This window comes from Cricetulus griseus, assembly GCF_003668045.3.
Source record: "Cricetulus griseus strain 17A/GY chromosome 1 unlocalized genomic scaffold, alternate assembly CriGri-PICRH-1.0 chr1_1, whole genome shotgun sequence".
NCBI lineage: Eukaryota > Metazoa > Chordata > Mammalia > Rodentia > Cricetidae > Cricetulus > Cricetulus griseus.
Genome location: NW_023276807.1, coordinates 65867719 through 65888785, shown reverse-complemented (window position 1 = coordinate 65888785; position 21067 = coordinate 65867719). Strand labels below are relative to the sequence as shown.

General features: G+C 46.9%; 1 protein-coding gene across 1 annotated transcript in view; it reads left to right on the top strand.

Annotated features, from left to right (window-relative positions):
• The window catches only part of Myom2 (myomesin 2), a 78656-nt gene that overhangs the window by 666 nt on the left and 56923 nt on the right, over positions 1–21067 (top strand). Inside the window, exons 2-6 of the mRNA XM_027387747.2 lie at positions 9499–9616; positions 11436–11591; positions 14683–14821; positions 14953–15110; positions 16016–16108. Of these exons, the coding sequence (XP_027243548.1) occupies positions 9510–9616; positions 11436–11591; positions 14683–14821; positions 14953–15110; positions 16016–16108 (653 nt within the window). The 5' untranslated portion in view covers positions 9499–9509. The remainder of the gene's footprint in view (positions 1–9498; positions 9617–11435; positions 11592–14682; positions 14822–14952; positions 15111–16015; positions 16109–21067) is intronic.

Below are 21067 nucleotides of genomic sequence, written 5' to 3'. Positions count from 1 at the left end.
GACCTTGGGACTTCCTCTGTGGCCTGAAGATTCCTGTTCCCTATTACTTGGGGGAAATTCTTTCTTTCTTTCTTTCTTTCTTTCTTTCTTTCTTTCTTTCTTCCTTCCTTTCTTTCTTTCTCCATCTCCTTCCTTTTTTCTTTTTTTTTAAAGATTTTTTCATTATGTATACAGTAAGATTTTTTTGTTGTTCTTTTGGTTTTTTGTTTTGTTTTGTTTTGTTTTGTTTTTGTTTTTCAAGACCGGGTTTCTCTGTGGCTTTGGAGGCTGTCCTGGAACTAGCTCTTGTAGACCAGGCTGATCTTGAACTCACAGAGATCTGCCTGCCTCTGCCTCCCGAGTGCTGGGATTAAAGGTGTGCGTCAGCGCCCAGCTAAGATTTTTTTATTATGTATACAGTGTTCTGTCTGCACATGTATGCCTGCAGGCCAGAAGAGGGCACCAGATCTCATTATGGATGGTTGTGAGTCACTATATGGTTGCTAGGAATTGAACTCAGGTCCTCTGGAAGAGCAGCCACTGCTCTTAACCACTGAGCTATCTCTCCAGCTCCCGCTTGGGGAAATCTGCACCCACAGGGGGATAGTGAGGGTGTGGGGATTATGGGAAGTGATGAGGCCCAGGAACAAGGGGTTTATAGGGACTTTAAAAAGAAACCCACAAAGTTTCCTGTTCCTTCCTTTACAGAGGGCACAGTCAGGAGGTGCAGTCTGTGGATTATAAAGCTGTTCCCACCTGCCCTACAGCCTCCAGAATTGAAAGAAATAAAGTACTGCCATTAGCAAACCCCCAGGCTGTGGTCTTCCAGTGTGGCAGCCCAAGAGATTGGATTAGGAAATTGCTGTACACAGACTTATTAAGTGGGATTTTAAGCTTTCCAGAATGGTCCTACTGTGTACAAACTAGTACAAACCAGTACACAGTGCCCTACAGTTGAGGAAGAATCCACACAGAGCCTAGAGAGGTGTGTACTTCCGGGACTCACTGAGAGAAGCCTGGTCTCGGGCAGCTGCAAGACCACTGAGACACCTCTGCAATAGTGTCAGAAGGAAGGTGTATATACTCCTTAGGATCTAGACAGCTTTGCCCTAGTCCATGGTTTATCTGAACCTAGTATCAAAGAGTGAAGTGCATTCCTGGTGCTAGGACCAGTTGTAAAGCTCTCTACACACCACCCTGATGGCTCCTCAAGGTATTGTCTGTTGGGAACTCACAGATAAGCTGTCCAAGTCACTCCAAAATTCTGGGGTTCCTGCTGCAACTGGGCTACTGCACTTTCACTAGTAGCCTCTCCTAGGCTCTCTTCAGGGACTATGACACGTGATGCTAAGCCTCTGTCCATTCTGGAGGTTTTACTGCAAAGGAGGCTGACCCATTGACCAATGGCCTCTCATGATGCCAAGCCTCAGCTGCTCTCTGTGACCCCACATGCCTTCAAAATCAGTACCGACTTGGAAACTCTTATACATTACCAAGTTCAGCTGCCAGCATTAGGTACAGACTTGGCTCTCCATGGACCACAGCTTCTGAGTGCCGACCCTGAGGAAACACTCCTCAGAAGATGTCACCTCAGTGATGCTAGCCTCTTCTTAATCCAACTGACGAGCCACAATTGTCCCAGCAAAGCAAAGGTTTCGCTTCAGTGGTTCGCTTGTTAATGGCAGCATATTCCTTAGTTCCAGCTGACCAGCTACCACAGATTCTTAATACAAAACATCACACAAATTGCCATGTAGAAACCTTCACAAGTTGAGCCTCTACTATCTACCCTACTCTTGGGATTATCTTCCAAGTCCCCAAATAGCTCATTAAGCTCTTAGCACTGAATGGCTTTTCTAGCTCTAAGTTCCAAAGTCCTCCCACAGTCCTCCTCCAAATATAGTCAAGTCAGTCACAGCAATGCCCTACCAATTGCTTCCAGTTTCTGTCTTAGTTATGGTTTCTATGGCTGTTATAAAGCACCATACACAAGACTTGGAGAGGAAAGAGTTTATGTCAGCTTACAGTTCCACATCATAGTCCAACATCAAAAGAAGTCAGGACAGGAATCTGAAAGCAGGAACTGAAGCAGATACTATGGAGGGGAACTGCTTACTGACTTGCTCCCATGGCTTGTTCAGCCTACTTTCTTTTTTTTTTGTTGTTGTTGTTTTGTTTTTTTGTTTTTCGAGACAGGGTTTCTCTGTGGCTTTGGAGCCTGTCGTGGAACTAGCTCTTGTAGACCAGACTGGCCTTGAACTCACAGAGATCCGCCTGCCTCTGCCTCCCGAGTGCTGGGATTAAAGACGTGCACCATCAACGCCTGGCCAGCCTGCTTTCTTATAGAACCCAGGACCACCTGCCCAGAGGTAGCACATTCTACAATGGGCTGAGTGCTTCCACAGTAATCACTAATTAAGAAAACTCCCCACAAACTTGTAATATAGGCCAATCTTTTCCCCCCCAGACAGGGTTTATCAGTAGCTATGGAGCCTGTCCTGGAACTTGCTCTGTAGTCTAGGCTGGCCTTGAACTCACAGAGATTCACCTGCCTCTGCCTCCCAAGTGGTAGGATTAAAGGTCGTCATATAGGGCAATCTTATGGTGGCATTTTCTCAGTTGAGAGCCAGTCTTCCCCAATGACTCTTGTTTGTGTCAAGTTGAAATGGGACACATATATTAGGCCACTGGGATCCTAGGGAAAACAAGACACAAAATTAAAGTGCACAAGTCACTGATTAAATATCCAGGGGGCTTTTAGATAAGATAGTAGTGGCCTTTACCTTAGGCCTTTCTGATACTTTTAGCTTGTTCCTCAACTTATTCTGACAAACCAGATGTGGGAACATGGATTTCTTTAAAGGCCTCCAGGTACTTTGCAAGCATAGTTTTCACAGAAAACTTCTAGGTGTTTGCTACTGCACACAACCTAAGACAGCAATACAGAGCTCTGTGGGGCTGACTGGCTAGAGTCCTCAAGCGACAGCCATCGTCCCCTTCAGATTCCTCCTCTTGGCAGCATGACCATGCCAGGTGCATGTTATTTTTACTTGGACACATGCTGCGTGAAAAGATGGACACCTGCCGTTATCCCTGCAGGTCACAGGCTGCACAGTGTGAAGACCATAAATAAGACTGAGCTTGCCCCACAGGCTGTCCCCTCTCAGGTGGGCAGCTCCTGTTAAATTTTCCCACGATAAGGCCACACCCAGATTGGAGTAGTTTTCTAAATCAACACACACACACACACACACACACACACACACACACACACACACACGTCTTCCCTGCCGATACGTGCTCTGGCTAACAGGTGACCTGGATATTTATGGATGCTCACATAGAGAAGCACCACAACACACGTCAGGGAGCCTTTGGTGAATGCGAAAACATGCCTGAGAATTTGGGTCTGACTCTCACATCCTGTGTCTGCATCTGGGTCGATGCAATGCCAGTGTCTGCTCCCTCTTCTGGACAGTGGCCAGAGGGGCAAAGAGTGGAGCACCCTGGGACTTGGTACCAGCACTTTCTACTTCCTAGTTTTATTCGCCCCCTTGCATCGGGTGCTTCTCCTCTAGTGAGAGTCAGTGATTTATGATACAGGTATGGGTTAGAGAGGCAGTCCTGTGCCTAAATATAGCACCTCCTCTGGCCATAAATGGGAGGGAAGCACAGAGCTTTGCAGGGAGAAATTAGCTCTGCTGTCCTCAGCCAGTGTCTGGGATACTCTTCCGCAGTTGCTTTCTCCTCTTCTGACCCTTCTTCTCTGGGTGAGTCTCTCCTTTCCTTGGCTGTGACTTTGGGAGACCACAGAGCCTGCTGCATTTGCTTTCCCATGGGGGTCAAGTTCAGAGCAAAGACTTACCTGCAGATACTCCTCACTATAGGACAAGTCATATGATTCCACCCAAGGTGTGCCTGTCTTGGGACTGCACTCAGCTCAGCTAGAATCCCTACCCACTTCTGTTCCCCTTCCCTTCCCTTCCCTTCCCTTCCCTTCCCTTCCCTTCCCTTCCCTTCCCTTCCCTTCCCTTCCCTTCCCTTCCCTTCCCTTCCTTTCCCTTCCCTTCCCTTCCCTCTCTGCCTCACTTTTGAAGGGGGAGGGTCATATATCCCAGGCTGGTCTTGAACTTTTGATCCTCTTGCCTTCATCTCCTGAGTGCCAGAGTGCTGGAATCACAGGTGTGTACCACCAGGTTTTTGTGCCATGTTGGGAATTAAACCCAGGGCTTAGGCATGCTAGGCTAGTCCTCTACCCACTGAGCTACACCTTTATTTCCCTATGTTCTGGGCTGTATTGTTGTATGATTTGACACCCCTTCCTGGTAGGTTGTGCCCCCTGGGTTTCCTGCCCTTTTTATTTTTTAAAACTGTTCCCAAATTAGCTGGGGTTCTTACAAAGGATCAGAGATGAAGGGAGGAAGAGAGGGTTGACTAGAAGAAGGATATTTTCTTGTGGGGCGGAGGGCAGAAAATCACTAGGCATTCTGCTTAGAGCTTGGGCAGGGCTGGGTAGGAGGTTCAAGTGTTCTCAGTGAAAGGACAATTGTGGGTTGTTGGGTTTCCTTGCCTTGTACATTTGGAGTTTGGATCTTGCAGGTCTCCAGCTCCATGCCTTATACAGAGCTGTGTGCAGACAGAAGCACCTGCCAACATGGGGCGGGGGGCGGGGTGGGGGGGTAGGGAGGGGTTCATGCTACATTCGAGGGCCAGAAACAAAAACTTTCTCTGTCACCTGCCCCACATTCCTTCCTTACTGGGTGCAATAAAAACAGGAAGCAAAGAGCACATGGAACCAAGACACTTAAAGGTGATATTGAATAAATTGGGGCCCCAGATAAAAACCTGTTCTAGGCGCCAAGAGCTTAGTTTCTGGGGCCCATGCCAACTCCATGTGCCCTCTGGAGATGCTGTGCCCATGAGCTCACTGACTGGCACTTCTGGGTCTGCAAAAGCAGAATCAGGGTAAGCTGCCGAATGCTCGGCAAGGCTGTTAGGTCATATTTGCAGCACATTTGTATGAAATTCACACGAACCAGGGGGCTTATCACCCAAGGACTGTTACACAGTCCAGGCAGAACCAGGGCAATTGTCACTAGAACTCTATGGTTTTGGTGGCTTCTGTGAAATAGGGTGTTGCTGTGGGTTGCTGTAAGGATTGCCCAAGTGGGAGCTGCCTGGGATCATTTCTGAGTCAAATTCAACACTATTAAAGTATTATGGGGAGCCAGTGAGCCCTCAAAGACAGCCGAGCACTTTGTGAATAAAAATAGTTGGACCCTTCTATATTTCACACCAAGGCTCTCAAAGGAGGGGTGCTGCTGAACCCAGCCATGTTTAATTGATTTTCAATGACCCCAAGGCTTGATTTGTGCCCAGTTGTTTTGGTGGTCCTTTTTGGCAATAAGTCATTTTGAAAGCTCTTTGGACAAATAGGTCCTAATATGAATGAGCAGGGTGAAAAATCCATCTCATGAACTTGGGGCTTGTTCCTTGTGGTCTATACTGTGTCGGCTGATTCTCCCTTCCTCCTTGAATTATTTTCATTCCATGTGTCTATGAACTTAGGCATTTTTAGCCTTATAAGTAATTTCTTTAATTGCATAGGAGTAAATGCTTTCAACCTGACATATCTTCACAAACTAAAACTGAGTTTAGTGACACAAAAGAGGTTGTTCCCACTGTCCCTTGCAGGGTGGGCCCAGAACAAGGTACATCACAGACACAGAGCCCCAGCACTGGGGACAGGCTCGAGTTTCATGGTGGTGTCATAATTCCTAAACATGTCAGGGGCCCGCGGGTGTGGTTCCAGAGCTGGCCTGAGGTGGAAAGTGTCTGGGAGTGGTCAAAGGAGCAGCTGGTGTCTTGGCTCTGCTGGAATGCAACAGTCCTTTGGGCAGGCAGGGCGTGTTCATCTGAAAGGGTTTGGCATTACTGGTCAGCATTGCCTATGATGTTAGTTACGTACAGCCACTGACACACGCTGCTGGAGGCGATGGGTATTTAGAGGAGTATTAGTTCAGTCCCCTGGTTTTACAGTGAACCACACAGTAGCCTGGCACTGTGAGAGTTCGGGCCTTGAGGTCCCCAGAACCAAAACCTCTCTGTGCTTCTGAACTACAAGGGATCATCAGAACCTGCCCTTTGGAGAAGAGGTGCTACTCATCTTTTTGGGTATGTGTGGGGGCACTTAAAGTACTTCTGAAAGAGGACAGTGGCAGTGTGAGTCTGGGTGAGCTCTTGGAGGGCCCTTTCACTTCTGAGCACCCAATATCCAAGACTGCAGCCCCAGACCTTTTTCTGGGCCACAGGAATGCCCTTCTAGGAGGATCCATTGATAGAGATGGGGCTGGGAAGCCAGCCTGACTCAGGGAAGTTCTGAAGTGAGTTGGCAATGGCAGCAGAGCACACACTGGGATCCCATGAGGCCTCTTTTTTCCTGTGATATATCTTGCTGGGCATGAGACTGGGAGCAGTCTGAGGAGACAGGTGGAGCCGAGGGTCCCAGGCACAGCTTTCAGGTGCATTGATCCAGCTGGCATTGTCCCGAGCCGTGAACTCTAAGGTACTACCTTCTTGGAATCCAGTAGTCTTGGGTTCAGCACTGGCAGACATATGCCAGTTGCTCCAAAAGGCTGTGCTTTGAAAAATGCATACTGTGGAGAGTGCCTGCACTTGGGAAGCCCTCTACTCCCGGCTTTGATGGCGTTAGGGGGACAAAGCATAGGATTAAGCGCAGTGAAGTGCTGTTGCCCTTGTCAAAGGCACCCAGGGGAGGTATCCGCAGTGGGTCTGTGTGTCAGAGTGAGGGGCCTAGGAAACACGACCACTTAAGGCGGGTGGTTCATTGCTAATCACTACAAAGTGTGTGTTCCTCACACATGAAGTGTTTGAAGACTTCCAGGCCTACCGGATGGCTTGTGAGGTAGTGTCAGAGATACATGGCACTGTGTTCTATCTGTGCCTGGAGCACTGAGTGGGATGTTCAGGCTAGTTAAAGGGAAGAGGGCCATTGAGATATAAAGACCCGTGTCCTCTCACATTACACACAGAAGCATGCACCTAGTGACATGTTCTACCAGGGACATAGCATCTGTTTGGAGTTCTTTTTGAACAAACAAAATTGAAAGTTAACGCAGCATGAATACATACGTAAGTAAACATGGAATGACATGATAGTCTATGTTTCTGATGAAGAATTAGAATTTATCAGGGCAGATGGATGTAGGAAGAAATCCTAGAGAGGAAACTAGCTTTAATGGTAGCTATCTCTGTAATGCTGCTCAGCGGCCCCAGAGACAGAACAGGCAGCCATGGGCAACAGATTGCTTTCTTGGGGATGGCTTGGCTGAGGTACAGTTGAGGTTCTCCCATACTAAAGTGAGAGGGCTTTTTAGGTACCTCTTCCCGTCTACATGGTTCAGTGTCACAATGACCCTGTGATAGAGATAGCCATGGAGCCTGTTGTTTGCTACTCTATACCAAGCACAGTGCCAGCTATTACATAGAATCAGTGTGGAATATCAGAGCTGGAGAGATTAGGAATAAAGCCCCAAGGCTACATCACAGAGCCAGGTCCCAGGGAGTCTGGCACCTGACCTCTGAGTTCTCCTTCAAGGCTGGCTGGGTTGGTTCTGTGTGGCCCTTAGGGCGCAATGTCTTATGACACATTTGTAACCAAGGGATGGTGGCACACTCTGTGGAATCTGTGGAGGCACACTTGACCTCTGGAGATGTGTGCTGGTTAACATGTTGGTTTTTTAAGAAGAAATACTGGAATATGCATAGAAGAAATACTGGAATAACCATAGAAGGTCCCAAGACCGAAGTTTACTGACCTTGGGGGAGTGGGGGATGGGCTGGCCTGTGTTTGGATAATTTCTAGGATCTTCCTCAGGTCTGTAATTCTGCGATCCCACAGTCTCAACTAGAATTGATCACCGGGTAAATTATGCAATATGGTGAATGTTCCAATCTATAGACAGTTGAATCATGAAGAGGACTGGAACGGGGGCAGTCTCCTCTCTGAGCTGCCCTCCAGTTTCCATCCTGAGCTGGCATTCCTGTCATTTTACCTGAGTGGCAGCCTCAGGGCTCTAAACACGGCACACTCAGAGCTGAAGCCCGGCAGTTCCTTGTATCATGTCTGAGAAACTGAGGCTCACAGAGACGGAGGAGAGCTGCCTCTGAGTAACTGCATAGAGATAACCAAAGGGGCCAGGCATGAATTTTATTTACTTGGGGTGAATTTGTGCACTAGATGAACACATGTAATTCCTGTGATGCTCCAAAATTCTCTCAGGAGATTTTCACCTGGACTTGCTCACTTTTTCACATCCTGGGGTTTCATTGCTCTCTTGGTTTGTGCTTTCCTGCATCTGCTCCAACCTTGACACTGGAAGCCCACCGTTCATGACTTCAGATGACCCTTGGAGACAATGGGGTGTTAGCAATTTTCCAATACCCCTGGGTCAGCCACTGGAAGTTTCGGGCGTGGCTGCAGCCTTCCCAGAGTAATGCCCTGCTGCACACCCTGTTCCCACCTTCATGCTTTGGAACCATTCCTGCCACCTGACCTCAGTCTGGTGACTTAGTCACTCCCCCCCACCCCTCAGGATTCCCACATGTCCCCTGATGGGGGCCTTTCTGGCTGCCCTCTCTTCTCCTTTGTAGGGCACTCAGTATCTCTGTGTGGCCTCTGGCCCTTGTCATGTCGAGTATTTGTTTACTTCCCTAATCTGTTTAAATTATTTTTACCCTCTTTACTAACACTGCTTTTTGCATTGCCCTGAGCACATTAGGCATTCTATAAATACCGTTAAGAAAGAAATTAAAGGCAACATATAGTCACAGTTTCTGATTTCATGGAAGCTGACAGAAAAATAAAACTGGGTTCCAGAGAAATTTATGGATTCTACTATTATAGCTGAGGGTGATTTCTGTCTGTGTAAAATCCTCCACATTGCCCCCTCTGGATCACAGTAGCCTTTCTTGTGTGTGTGTGTGTGTGTGTGTGTGTGTGTGTGTGTGTGTGTGTGCATGCGCACACTCTGTCTGTCTGTGTGTTTTGTCTATCTGTACATGTGTCTGTATCTCTGTGTATCCATGTCTGTGTGTGTGCCCCTGTGTGTATGTCTGCTCTCTCTGTTGTCTCTGTCTCTCCTTCTTTCTGTACATGTGAAGGCCAGAGATCAATGCCAGGCACCTTTCTCAATTGTTCTCCATCTTACTCTGAGACAGGTCTCTCTCTGAACCCAGAGATCACCAATCACTGGACTGGCAGGCCAGTGGGCTCCTGGACTCCTTTAGCCAGTCTGCAACCTTCAGCTTAGAGTTACAGGCATGTAGGACTAAGTCTTCTCCATGTGTGCTGGGGATGCTTTGCAGGGCTCTGTGCTTATACACCAAGCACCATTTCCACAGAGCCATTGCCCCAGTCCCACCTTCTTCTTTGGAATGATACAGAATTTACAGGTGGAGATCACAAGACATGACTCCTCATGGGCTTTTCTCTTCCAGAAGCAGCCAAGATGTCTCTGGTGGCAGTCCCTTTCTACCAGAAAAGACACAAGCATTTCGATCAGTCATATCGAAATATCCAAACCAGGTACCTCCTGGACCAATATGCATCAAAAAAGTAAGTGGACAGGTATTGGCTAGACTCCCTGAATTCTGAATGTGTTGCTTGCATGTCTTCCAGTTAGAAACTGTGCTATTCCCTGAAATCTGGAGGTGAAATGGTATGTGGGAAGCCTGAAAGCAGGGAAGAGCACATCTCTTATGTACACATCTCTTTTGAAGAATAAATGTTGGCTGGGGTGCAAGGCCCAGCGGGGTAGAGTTGTCATATCCTGCAGGGCCTGAGGGCTGACTCTGAGCTCCCTGGTGGAGATGCCCAAGATTATTCAGTACAAGCCCACTGAGTTTTACTCTTCCCGGTATCTTCTAGCAGTGGGACCTAAAGAGTTACTCACAGTATGGGACAAGGAGGAAAGCAATGGGAAGAACATTGGCAGGGTCCCTGGTTATCAGAGCAAACATGGAAATGAAGTCCATTCTGACCACAGTTCCCCTACCTCAGTACTACAGGTGCAATCCCTGAGTGTTCTCCCTGCCAAATGCAGGTGAAATCTAGTCCACCATCATCTGCATGCTTCTGAAGGACGAGGTCTCCTCCAGCTTACAGCTCGTGCCTCCCTGGCACCATTTGTGGGGCAGCCTATCTACAGCTTCAACGGGCTGATTAGAGGGCAAAGAGCAGGAAGAGGTCTCCGAGTCTGGCCTCTTGCTGTAGGTGCCTGCCACATGTCACCAGCACCCTATATTTAGAAATGCTTGTGGCATCCGTTTAGTTGCCACCCCTTGTTATAAACAAAGCCAAACATTTGCAGCCCATCTCAACAGAGATTGAGATTCTAACACACACACACACACACACACACACACACACACACACACACACACACACACCACACGTGTACACATACCACACACATACATTACACACACATGCACATCCCCGCCCCCAGTATCTTGGCTGAAAATCAGGAAGGATGGTTCAGAAATGGGTGGCAGGGAAGTGGAACCACCAGCCACAGGAGCCCAGGGGAGTGTTTTTCAGAGGGTCTTTGCAGACCGAGGGAAGGTGCCACATCAAAGATGCAGGCTTGGGTTTAGGTGTACACATGCATATGTGTGTTTGTGTTTGTATGCATACATATCAATGTATATGTGTGCCTGCACAAGTAGAAATATTTGGGTACCAGTGTGTCCATGGCCATGCATGTTCCTGCTTGTGTTTGTGTGACATATATTGGTGTATATGTGTACCTCTGTATTTGGTATGTTGTGGTAATATATTGTTTATGATTTCATAAAGCTTGCCTGGGGATCAGAATGCAAAGCCAGCCACACTAGTTAGCCATAGAAGCTGGGCAGTGGTGGCACACACCTTTAATCCTAGGACTCAGGAGACACAGGCAGATGAATCTCTGTGAGTTCTAGGCCACCCAGGGCTACATTTGAGTGAATCAGTCTAAAAGAGAAACAGCATTAGAGAGGTGTGTGAGAGAGAGCATGGCATTCAGTATTCTTGGCAGTTAGTCTCCAGCCACATTGAGGTCAGGATCGCCCCAGCACTGGTAGAGGTGAGAGCTCTCTGGTAACTTGGCTGCTTTGCTTCTCAGATCTTCAGCCTGAACCCCAATATGTGTCTCTGGGTTTTTATTATTCTTGTTACAGCATGTATGCATATACATGTGTGAGGTGTGCCCAGGTGCATCTGTATAGGCTACTCATGGGTATTCATGCACATATATGTGCACATGTGTGCCTATGCTCTGGGTGCACGTGCATGTGCTGCAGAGAGGGCTGGGTGTGTGGAAAGGAAGCAGTGTATGTTAACATAAGTGTTAGTAATTTTCCAGCACACCTAACCATTTTCACTGTTTGTCCAGGCGAGCAACCACCCAGTCATCTTCTGAGAGATCTCTTTCGGAGAGGTCCTCTTCGCAGAGAGCTTCCAGCCTGAGCTCCACTGGGGGGATGACTTGCAGGGTCTGTGCAAAGCGGGTGAGCGCAGCAGAAGAGGAGGAAGCTGAAAACGAAAATAGGTAACTGCTTTGCATCCTCCATCGGCTGCTGCCCATAGTACCTGTGTTTCTAAGTGCTGGCATTCAATTCAGCTGCGGGCTGTGTAACCTTGGGCAGAGAAGGGCAAGGGGGGTCAGCAGGCAGAATCCGGGCTTTTGTATAACCACAGTGGAGAGCTTCTTTCCATCACTTGCTTACTCTTTACCGTCCAATGTCAGTTCCAACACACAGAGAATGGGGATTGCATCTCCATCATTATATGGGCCAGGGCTGAGGTATGGTTTTTGGCATACCCTCTGCACTCAGATCCCTACCTTTCTAAGCCACCAAGAGCCTCAGACTCCACAGCTGAGTTTCCATCACAGCCTCCATGGCTGTTGTCCCTTGGAGCAAGGTCATCTTCTGAGGAGGCAGCCAGTATTTAAACAGCTGTCTCTGTGGACACCAAGGGCTACGAAGGGTTCCATAAATCATCACAGCTGTCATAGGAAAGAGAAGGAACGGCCAGAATGTCAGTCCTAAAGTTACAAAATACAAGTTGATGGAGAAACAGCTGGTGGTTGTGCATCGGTCTTTCAAGAAAAACTCTGAGTAGGTCTGGAGAGATGGCTCAATAGTTAAGACACTGGCTGCTCTTGCAGGGGACCTGAGTTTGATTCCCTGGTGCCTCGAAACCACCTGCAACTCCAGGTCCAGGAGATCCTATGTCTCTGGCCTACACCAATGAACACAATACCCATGAGAGAATAACATGAGCAGCCACATATTTCATGCCACTATGTATCTCTCCCACGGATCCCTACCATTTCCCAGAATTTCTCTTAAAGAAACTCCAATTCGCAAGGACACATTCGAGTTGGTTAAGCATGCTTCATTTGAAAGTTGCTCAATGGTGGAGTAACTGGACTAATGGTGGATAGCCCAAAGGACAGTCTTCTTTTCAGTTGTTTGGAAAATACAGTTATCCAGCAACAACAATGCATTTTAGAACTGTAACACAAAGTGAGATGGGGGCAAGATTCCTCACGTGTTAGATTCCTAGCATTGTTCTTTTAAATCCAGGGTCAGTAAACCCATAATCCTAGGAATTCTCAGAAATGTCAAAGTTAAATTATTTTTAAGCATATTTCTAGTAACATTTATACTATCATTTTGTTAAAATGTGTGTTTAAAGAATAAAATGCTGGGTGGTGGTGGCGCATGCCTTTAATCCCAGCACTCTGGAAGCAGAAGCTGGTGGATCTCTGTGAGTTTCAAGGCCAGCCTTGTCTACAGAGTAAGTTCTGGGATAGCTAGGGCTGTTACACAGAGAAACACTGTCTCAAAACAAACAAACAAACAAGCAAAAAACAAAAGACAAAGAAAAAACATAAAAGCCCCCCAAACCAAAACAACACAACAACACCAAAACCAAAAAAATAAAATGCACCAAGTTCAGTAGTACTTACAAAGAACTACATCTGAGAGGAATAGTCAAACAGTGAAATCATAATTTAAAATTCAGATGTTGTAGTAATATAACAGTTCTCCATGGAATCATGAGAACATTGCCCATTTAAGTTCGTACTTTACAATGAAATGTTCTATACTTTAAGAGTTCATTCAGAGGAAAGACTTGAAGAATGCTATATATGTGGATATTTTCATCTCTTCTTAAAAAACAAATTAGTTTAAAAATGCCATAGGTATATTGTGCCATGCAAATTATAAAAATTGATTTTATTATAAAGTGAGGGCTTCTGGTGTTAAGAAATGACTTCAGAGTGTAAGTGGTGTGGGGTGGGGCTAGAGCTCAGTGGAGAGAGCTTTTGCTTAGCATCTGTGGTGTTCTGGGTATCATCGTGAGTCCCACATAAACTGGGTATGGTGGCACATGACTGTATTCCCAGCAGTTGGGAGATAGAGGTGAGAGGATCGGAAGTTCAAGTCATCTTTTATTCTATAGTGAGTTGCAGGTCAATTTGGGCTACGTGGGACATAAACACTCTGAAGTTTTAAGCATTCAATTGTCTTGGAAAGATATCTTCCAATTATATTTAAGTTTGGGGACTAGACATTGGGTATTTGAGCCATGCTGTTTTATGCCCATCAGTTATATATCAGTGTGACTTTGAACATAATATGCAAGTTCTTGTCCCTCAGTGCCCCCACTGTAGGGTGAGGAAAGTGACATTGTTAACTTGAATGGTTGGTATGTTGATTATAAATCTTGCGCAGTTTTGGGACAGTCTCACTGAATGGAAATCTTCATGACACACAGAGCTTTTGCATTGGACTCTCTCACTTTGAGTCTGGGTTTGAGTTCCGATGGTACCTCTTAGCCTCCTGTAGATGTCAGTCCTCTTGGTAGGTATAGGGTTGCAGGTATGGGGTTGGCCAGCCCTAAATGGACCCTGCTGTCCCCCATGGAATCATCATATTTTACTTTCATCACTCATGTGGTGTCTTTGCCATGTATGGTCTTGGGATCACTTCTTCCTTTGAAAGTAGACTGGGTGGTTAGTGAGTGATCCTGGGGTTGAGGGAGATGATACCATTGCATTGTGGGATAGCTGTGGAGGATGAGTGAGCCCCACTTAGCACTGATGGGAGCCACAGTCATTCATTATACACTACCATTCTCACCAGCCCTAGTTGTTATCACAAGCTCTTACCATTCCTTGAAGACATTAGTCCAGTCTGGTACAGGACTTTGACAGGAAGGGGTGACTGACTTCCCAGGACTAAGGCTGATGTTTCTTCATTGTTTATGAGCCCCCAGCCTCTATATGCAGGGATCTTTCAAGCACCCGCACGTACATATCCCTGAAGGACTCTAAGGCATGGCCAAGTCTCCCATGCCAAACAAAGCAAGAGATGTATGCTGTGTGTATCTGTATTAATAAACCACACACCTGCTGTTCTTTGTATCTTCCTGTGTGCTGTTAACACACTCTGAAAACAAAAGAGGCAAAACTAAGTAGAAAAAGTTGTTTTGTCTCCCCCCCCAATCATCTGCTTTTATCCCTTCGTGCTGAGGGATGGGTAGCCAGAGAAAATCAGTGTCGTCTGTCAGTGCCACAAAGTCTTGTCACATGTCCTATGACTAACAGAGTTTCTTGGCTCTCATAGGTACCGGTCCCTAGAGGCAACTTATGGAGAAGCTAAGAGGCAGCGTTTTCTTAGTGAGCTGGCCCAGCTGGAGGAGAATGTACACCTGGCACGGTCACTAGCTCGTGACAAGTTGGACAAGTACTCCTTGGAGCAAATGGTAGGAGGACCTCCAAGCTCCTCAGAGCATATAGAAGGAAAGTTTGTCTGCACGCAGGCTGTCAAATGCTTCACTGCTAGTGGGCTACTCCTGCCACACCCACCCTGACCTTCCCTGCTTCTTCTTGGCAGGTGGATGACAAGCTATCTTGGGAGAGACATTCATTTGAAGACCGGATGAGCAGAGCCCCTGAGATCCTGGTGAGGTTAAGGTCCCACACCATCTGGGAACGGATGTCTGTGAGGCTTTGCTTCACTGTACAAGGATTCCCCACACCTGTGGTACAATGGTGAGAGACAGCATTTGGGCTGCTTTCCTCTAAGAACTGTGTGCTTGGAAGGCAAGCATGCCTGAGAACCTGTCCTAAAGACCTCTAGAAGTCCCTGTGGGCAATGTATGCACACAATTTAAAATGCCTGTCTAGTTAATGGTCTGTCATTCAAATTTTAGGAACACTGCCCTGATGTCTCTCTCAGAGCATTCTGTTAAAGGGTTAGCTCCTTGAATAGGCATGGGTGCTTGTTGTCTTGGCTGTTGTCTACACACTGGCTTCATTGCTGACCTTGTACAGAGAGCCTTTATATCTGCTTTAGTTATAGGTGGGCTCATGGAAGGAGGTTGTAAATATTAGAGAGGTAAATCTTTAAGCTCTACAGACCCTTCTTGTTCACCTGCTGTTGCAATCACAGGTGTATATATATATATCCCCTTGTGTCCCGGATCTCTTACAGGAGTCTCATAACCTTGTAGCTCAGCTCATCCATGGTATTAGGAGACAAGAGAGTGTTTCAAGGCTTGCCCAACAATAGCACAGCCTGTGGTGGCTGAGCCCGGCTTTACAGGTGGGAGCTGGAGCTTCTAGGACTAGAGCTTCATGCACTCTGTGACATTCTCCTCTTGTGTTCCAGCTGTAATGTGGCCTGATGGGCCAGGCTGGGACCTGGCTAGCACTGGCTACATTTCTTTTTAAATGGAATGATAATTTCCAAATTCCTAAGAGATTCAAGCAGATATAGGGGGTTGTCTGCTCCAATATTGCAACTCCTGACTCTCCTGGAAAGTTGGATCCAGAGTGTTTTGCATTAATAGGCAGGGGGAAGAGATGTTGCTGTTTCTTAGAGCACAGAGGAGGTTGGGGGGAAACTGCAAGAGTATATCTGCTACTATACTAAAGTGAATACTTCCCGCCACCAGGTACAAAGATGGCAGTCTGATCTGCCAGGCAGGTGAGCCAGGGAAGTACCGGATTGAGAGCAGGTATGGAGTGCACACCCTGGAGATCAACAGGTGAGGATCCACAGCCAGTGTATGCTGGGGTCACATCCCATAACCACATGCAAACCCCCAAAACAGCAGAAGCTGGCTGGGACAGGCAGTAAAACCCTGATTCCCAACCTCAGGAGGCTGGGACAGAGAGACTGGGATGTCTAGGCCAGCCTGATTGACTGAGACCTGAGTGTGTCCATAATTTCAGGTGTGACTGGAAGTCACGTGATGGCACACACAAGCTGCACTCAGACACACAGATGAATACGGATAGGCTTGTTCTTCCTGTGGCTTTGCATAGACATTTGCTTAGAATAAAAACATATTCTTCTTTTTTAATTAAAATGTCTTATGCACTGGGTTTTGTTGGAGAAGTGGCAACGTAAATTCATGCAACGATAGCTTCAGTGGAGACGTGTGTTCAGCCCTTTGCAGACCTGAAGCAGGACACCAGAGCCAAGGAGAGCGTGGGGTCCACAGATAGAAAGTGACAGCAGGAGGCTTCTGGATAAACTCACCTAGCAGGGTTCTTGATGGGTCTAGGCTGTGGTGCCAGCTGTTCCCTGATGGCGATGGATGAGGGGCTCCATTCGGATGGAGGAGGGGGTCAAAGTGAGTGGTCTAGCTCTTGAGGTCCTGCTCCAACATGAGCCTGTTTGGACTGGAAGCCTCTGTCAGGCCCTGGCCCTGCAGCTGAGGTGGGGTTTCTTTCTGTTTCCTAGCCTTTTTTCCCTCCTTTTTCTATTTGCTTCCTTGTGTCTTCCGCTTCTCTGTGAGGGAGACAGTTCTGCCTCTAGGATCATTTTGGTGACCTGAGGACAGGGTAGTGCTGTCCCTGAGTCCTGCAGGACTGTGGGCCCCTCCCTCAAGTGTGGAAGTGCCACTATTCAACAGCTAGCTAGTCTCTACTAAGTATGGAGTCTTGCCCCCCCCCCCAAAGCTCTATCTCCTGGCCTCACAGGTGTTTGGTTTCTTCTCTCATCCACTGGTAACCTATTGAATGCCAGGTGCTGTGCTAGGTGAGGTGGTACATGGGTGGCCACCAAAATTGGCCTTGCTATCTAGTGTCCAGAAGGTGTCCTGTATTGTGCATGGGTGAATAACAGGTAGGTGATGGGGAGAACTGGGCCTAGGGTGGCAGACCATTAGCAAAATGAGGACCAGAGCCAACTTGCTTGGGAAGATGTGGCTCCAGTTTCCAAGTGAGAGGGTGCTAGGTGGGAAGTGGGTGTTTGGTGAAGGACTTACAACAGTTTCTCATGGTACATAGGTGCTGGGGCTAGAGGGGAAGGAGAACTGGAGGTCAGAGATAGGCCTGTAGACCAGGAAACCTTCAGGGCAGGTTGGATGCTGGCTTTGCTTAGAAGTTGAGGCAAGCAGATAGAACCCCTCTTGACTTGGGGTGGGAGGGGCCCAAGTTGACTCTTGCTGAAACTCAAGAATTGGGAACCAGGTGTGGAGCAGTGGGACTGATGAGAGGGATCCAGAGGGATCCAGGCTACGTACTCTGCAGGTAGACTCATGTGTCCCTGGTGGAAGCCAGTTGGGTGGGCGGGGCTCCAGAACAGCAATGGGAGGGCAGAGGGCAGGTCTCAGAGCCTGGGCACTCTCTGGACAGTGACTCTTCCCTTGACTTCCAAGGATCAGCGGGCAGTAAGCCAATACCAGTTTTCTCAGGAGGACACTGAGGTCAGGGTAACTGATCTCTGGGCAGCATGTACTCTGATCAGCAGGTCTGGGTAGGTTGGTTTGAATGTGCAGTTAGCTTTTTGTCAAGAAGTGTTTTCTCTTTATCAAGCATGAAAATAGTCACACCCCCACCCAATGTTGGCAGCATTCAGACTTTACACAGATTTAAACAGTGAGGAAACACCCAGAGGGAACTAAGTTAGTTGGCCCTGGTAGGCCATGAGGGAATAATCCAGAAACACAAGTCTTTTAACTTGCACTAGCCCAGACCAGCACATCTCTTTTATCTCTTTTTTTCTTTTTTCCCTACTGGGGCATCCTTAGAACATTAAGAGAATTTCATGTTCTTCAAGAAAATAGCAATGGGAAACCCCACAGATTACAACTCAGCTCAGCTGTTCATTCCAAAGTGCTGAGCTATGGATCATCTGATCCGGGGCGTCTCCAGGGTGTGGAATGCCTTGTCCCTGTCTCTAGCTGGCAGTGGAATGAGCTTTTCCTTGCATTCTGAGATGACATTTGCTCCTATGAATGTTCTTTGGCTGCTGCAGCGGAATTCTTAAGACACTTAAAAGCAAACCGGGTCCTTGGTACTATCTGAAATTGTAATATGCACCATGGTAGATATATTGGTACATTTTTCTCTGGCCATCCATATGAGAGCTGCCTTTTTCCCCCAATGTTGTTCTCTTATTCTGAGGAGCATTTACAACAATCTGTCTCATTCTTGTTAGTGGCAACACCATCATACCCCCTCCCTTTGTAGAAAGTTTTCATGACTAAACTTCTCTTATACTTTACTTTTTGACTTCGGTATTTAGTTCTGAGTTAAGTGTTATGCTCTAAGTCTGATTTTACATCACTTATCATTTAAGGACCCCAAGTGTTGCCTACCAAGGAAGAATTCACTTAGGATGTCTGTTCATCTTTAGAAAAAATAAAATTTTATTAGTTCTCTCAGGAAGTTGTGTTAAGATGCTTTTACACTGAGATTTTGAGAGGCAAAGGTGCCCCTATGGAAGTAAAAATTGAGACCGAAAGAAAACCTTCTTATTCTGGGAACCCCTCCAAACAGAAAGTAAAACCCTTGCAAAGTTCTCTCAGCATGAGGCAAAGGCTAGAATTAGACACTAGGTTTGCTGAACATTCCCTGTGGGTCTGGAGGAGCAGAAGGGAGGGAAGGTCCCCCTGGGACATAGTGGGGATGGGGTTATAGTTCACTGTCTCCAAGTTAGCCTTTGCTGAAATCAGAGTTTGGTGGAGTTCCCAGAGCCACCCTCTTTCTTCTTCCTGTTCTGTCTCTGCCCTGGGCATCCTGTTTCCTACAGCTCTACTACACTCAGTAGTAGGGGGAATATTCCAGGGCCCTCTTCAATACATGGATGGGTACTATATAATATATATATATATATATATATATTATATATATATATATATCTGTTTCAAAGTTTCGTAGAGTACAAAACACCAAGGAGTATAAAGAGCGAGATAAAGGAAGATACTAGAAATTGTAACCTGCATGCTGCCCACCTGGGTGCACCAGCTTCTGGGGAACACGGTCATAAATCAAGGGGTCTCATACTTGGACATGTCATGGGTTCCCTTCCCAGTGTGAAGGAAGCTGTGGAGTCTGCCTCCTGAGCTGGCTTTCCTAAGCACAGGAGCAAGAAGCACTTCTTCTATCGGACCTTCTAACTCCATGCCTTTGTGCTAGAAGTGCTAATGGGTGAATGGAGGAGCTAATCAGTGCTAATGCGTTAGGTGGCGCTGTCCCATCTTCATGCCTGAGTCAGCCCGGGGCAAGCTGGGAGTTTCAGTGAGGCAGCCTGAGGCCTCATCACTTCAGTACTTCTTTCTTGTCTCTTGTGGTCCATTACGTGACAAACTTTGTTCTCTTCCCGTGCCATTTCAGCTCTTCCTTACCCAAGAACAGCTTAGAGGGCTTGGGAGCCCCTGATGTTTAGAGGACTCTGGGGAAAGAAAGAAAGCTTCGTACAGGAGAGGGGAGGGGGAATAGGACTCTCTTTTGGTTTAGGGATTGAGCTAGTGCATTTTAACTGATGACGATGAGCTTGAAATTTGTATTTATATTATTATATTTATAAAACTGTTAAGAGTTTTTCAAATATGTTGTTTTATTTTAATCATCAAAGTTATGCTTATAAAGTATTTTAGGGATTTAAAATATAGGTAAATTTTGGGAGGGGTAACATTGATAGATGAGGACTGTGAGCTGATCCACGGAAGTGCATGGTACCAAGATACCATGGCTAGAGTATTACAGCTTCGGTAGCCATGTTCTCTGCAGTTATTCTGGTTGACTACTATTGAGAACAGCCCCGACTTGCCAATATGAGCAGTTATAAACAGAAACAAGCTCTTGCCTTGAGCTTAGAGGACATTAATCAATTAAATAGAGATGGTAGAAGCATCACTGAGGCCTAGACCCAGACAGACTATATACTGTATAAATTATACACTACAGTTCTAAATACTGTCCTTAGTTGTACAAATAGGAAATGTAGGATACATCTGAGCACAGGCATTTACCCTGGATTGAAAAACTGAAGAAATTTGCAGTGCAACAAAGAAAATACAGCTTGAGACCATTATATTAATATGAAGGGCTGTTGATGGAATTGGAGATGGTGAGATCTATGCAGTTGACAGGACACTCAGGTACCATCTGTGTCCACACTCCTCTGAGGACTCTTCAAGGCCGAAGTGTTAATCCGCTTCTCAGCTCTGAGAACCAGGTGATCTGAGGGGGCCAAGGGCAGTCTTTGTCCTCTGGGTTTCTCCTGGAAGTCCCGCCCAGGCTTTCCCATGAACTCTGCTATCTGCCAGGTGGTTGCTTTGGGTGTCCTGCTTCTACTTCCCAGCTTTGTCTGTGCCACTGTGTGGCTCCTGTTGGGCTCCATGTTTGGTTAGGCAGTCACTCCCAAAGACTTTTGTCTCTTTCCATCGGCTTTCCAGGACCTGCAGCCATGCTGTAGTGACCATGTTGTCATTTTTCTCATTTTTCAATGCCGTTGCTGGTGGAGGTGGGTGAATGTCGGTGGAACAATAGTCCACATTGTGGAACTTTCTACTGTACATTGTTCTTTTGCACCGAGGCAGGGCTGTCTGCAGAATTTCAAAAACACAAAGCTGATTGCTTCCCAATCAAAGCAGGCTGGCGCTGCACTGTGCTGACGGGTGGCAGCTGGCGTTCACATCTCCCAGGTGAATGGGACATAATGTACTGGTGTGAGTGTCCAGATGGACAGGGCTGTGTTGACCTCTGTAAGC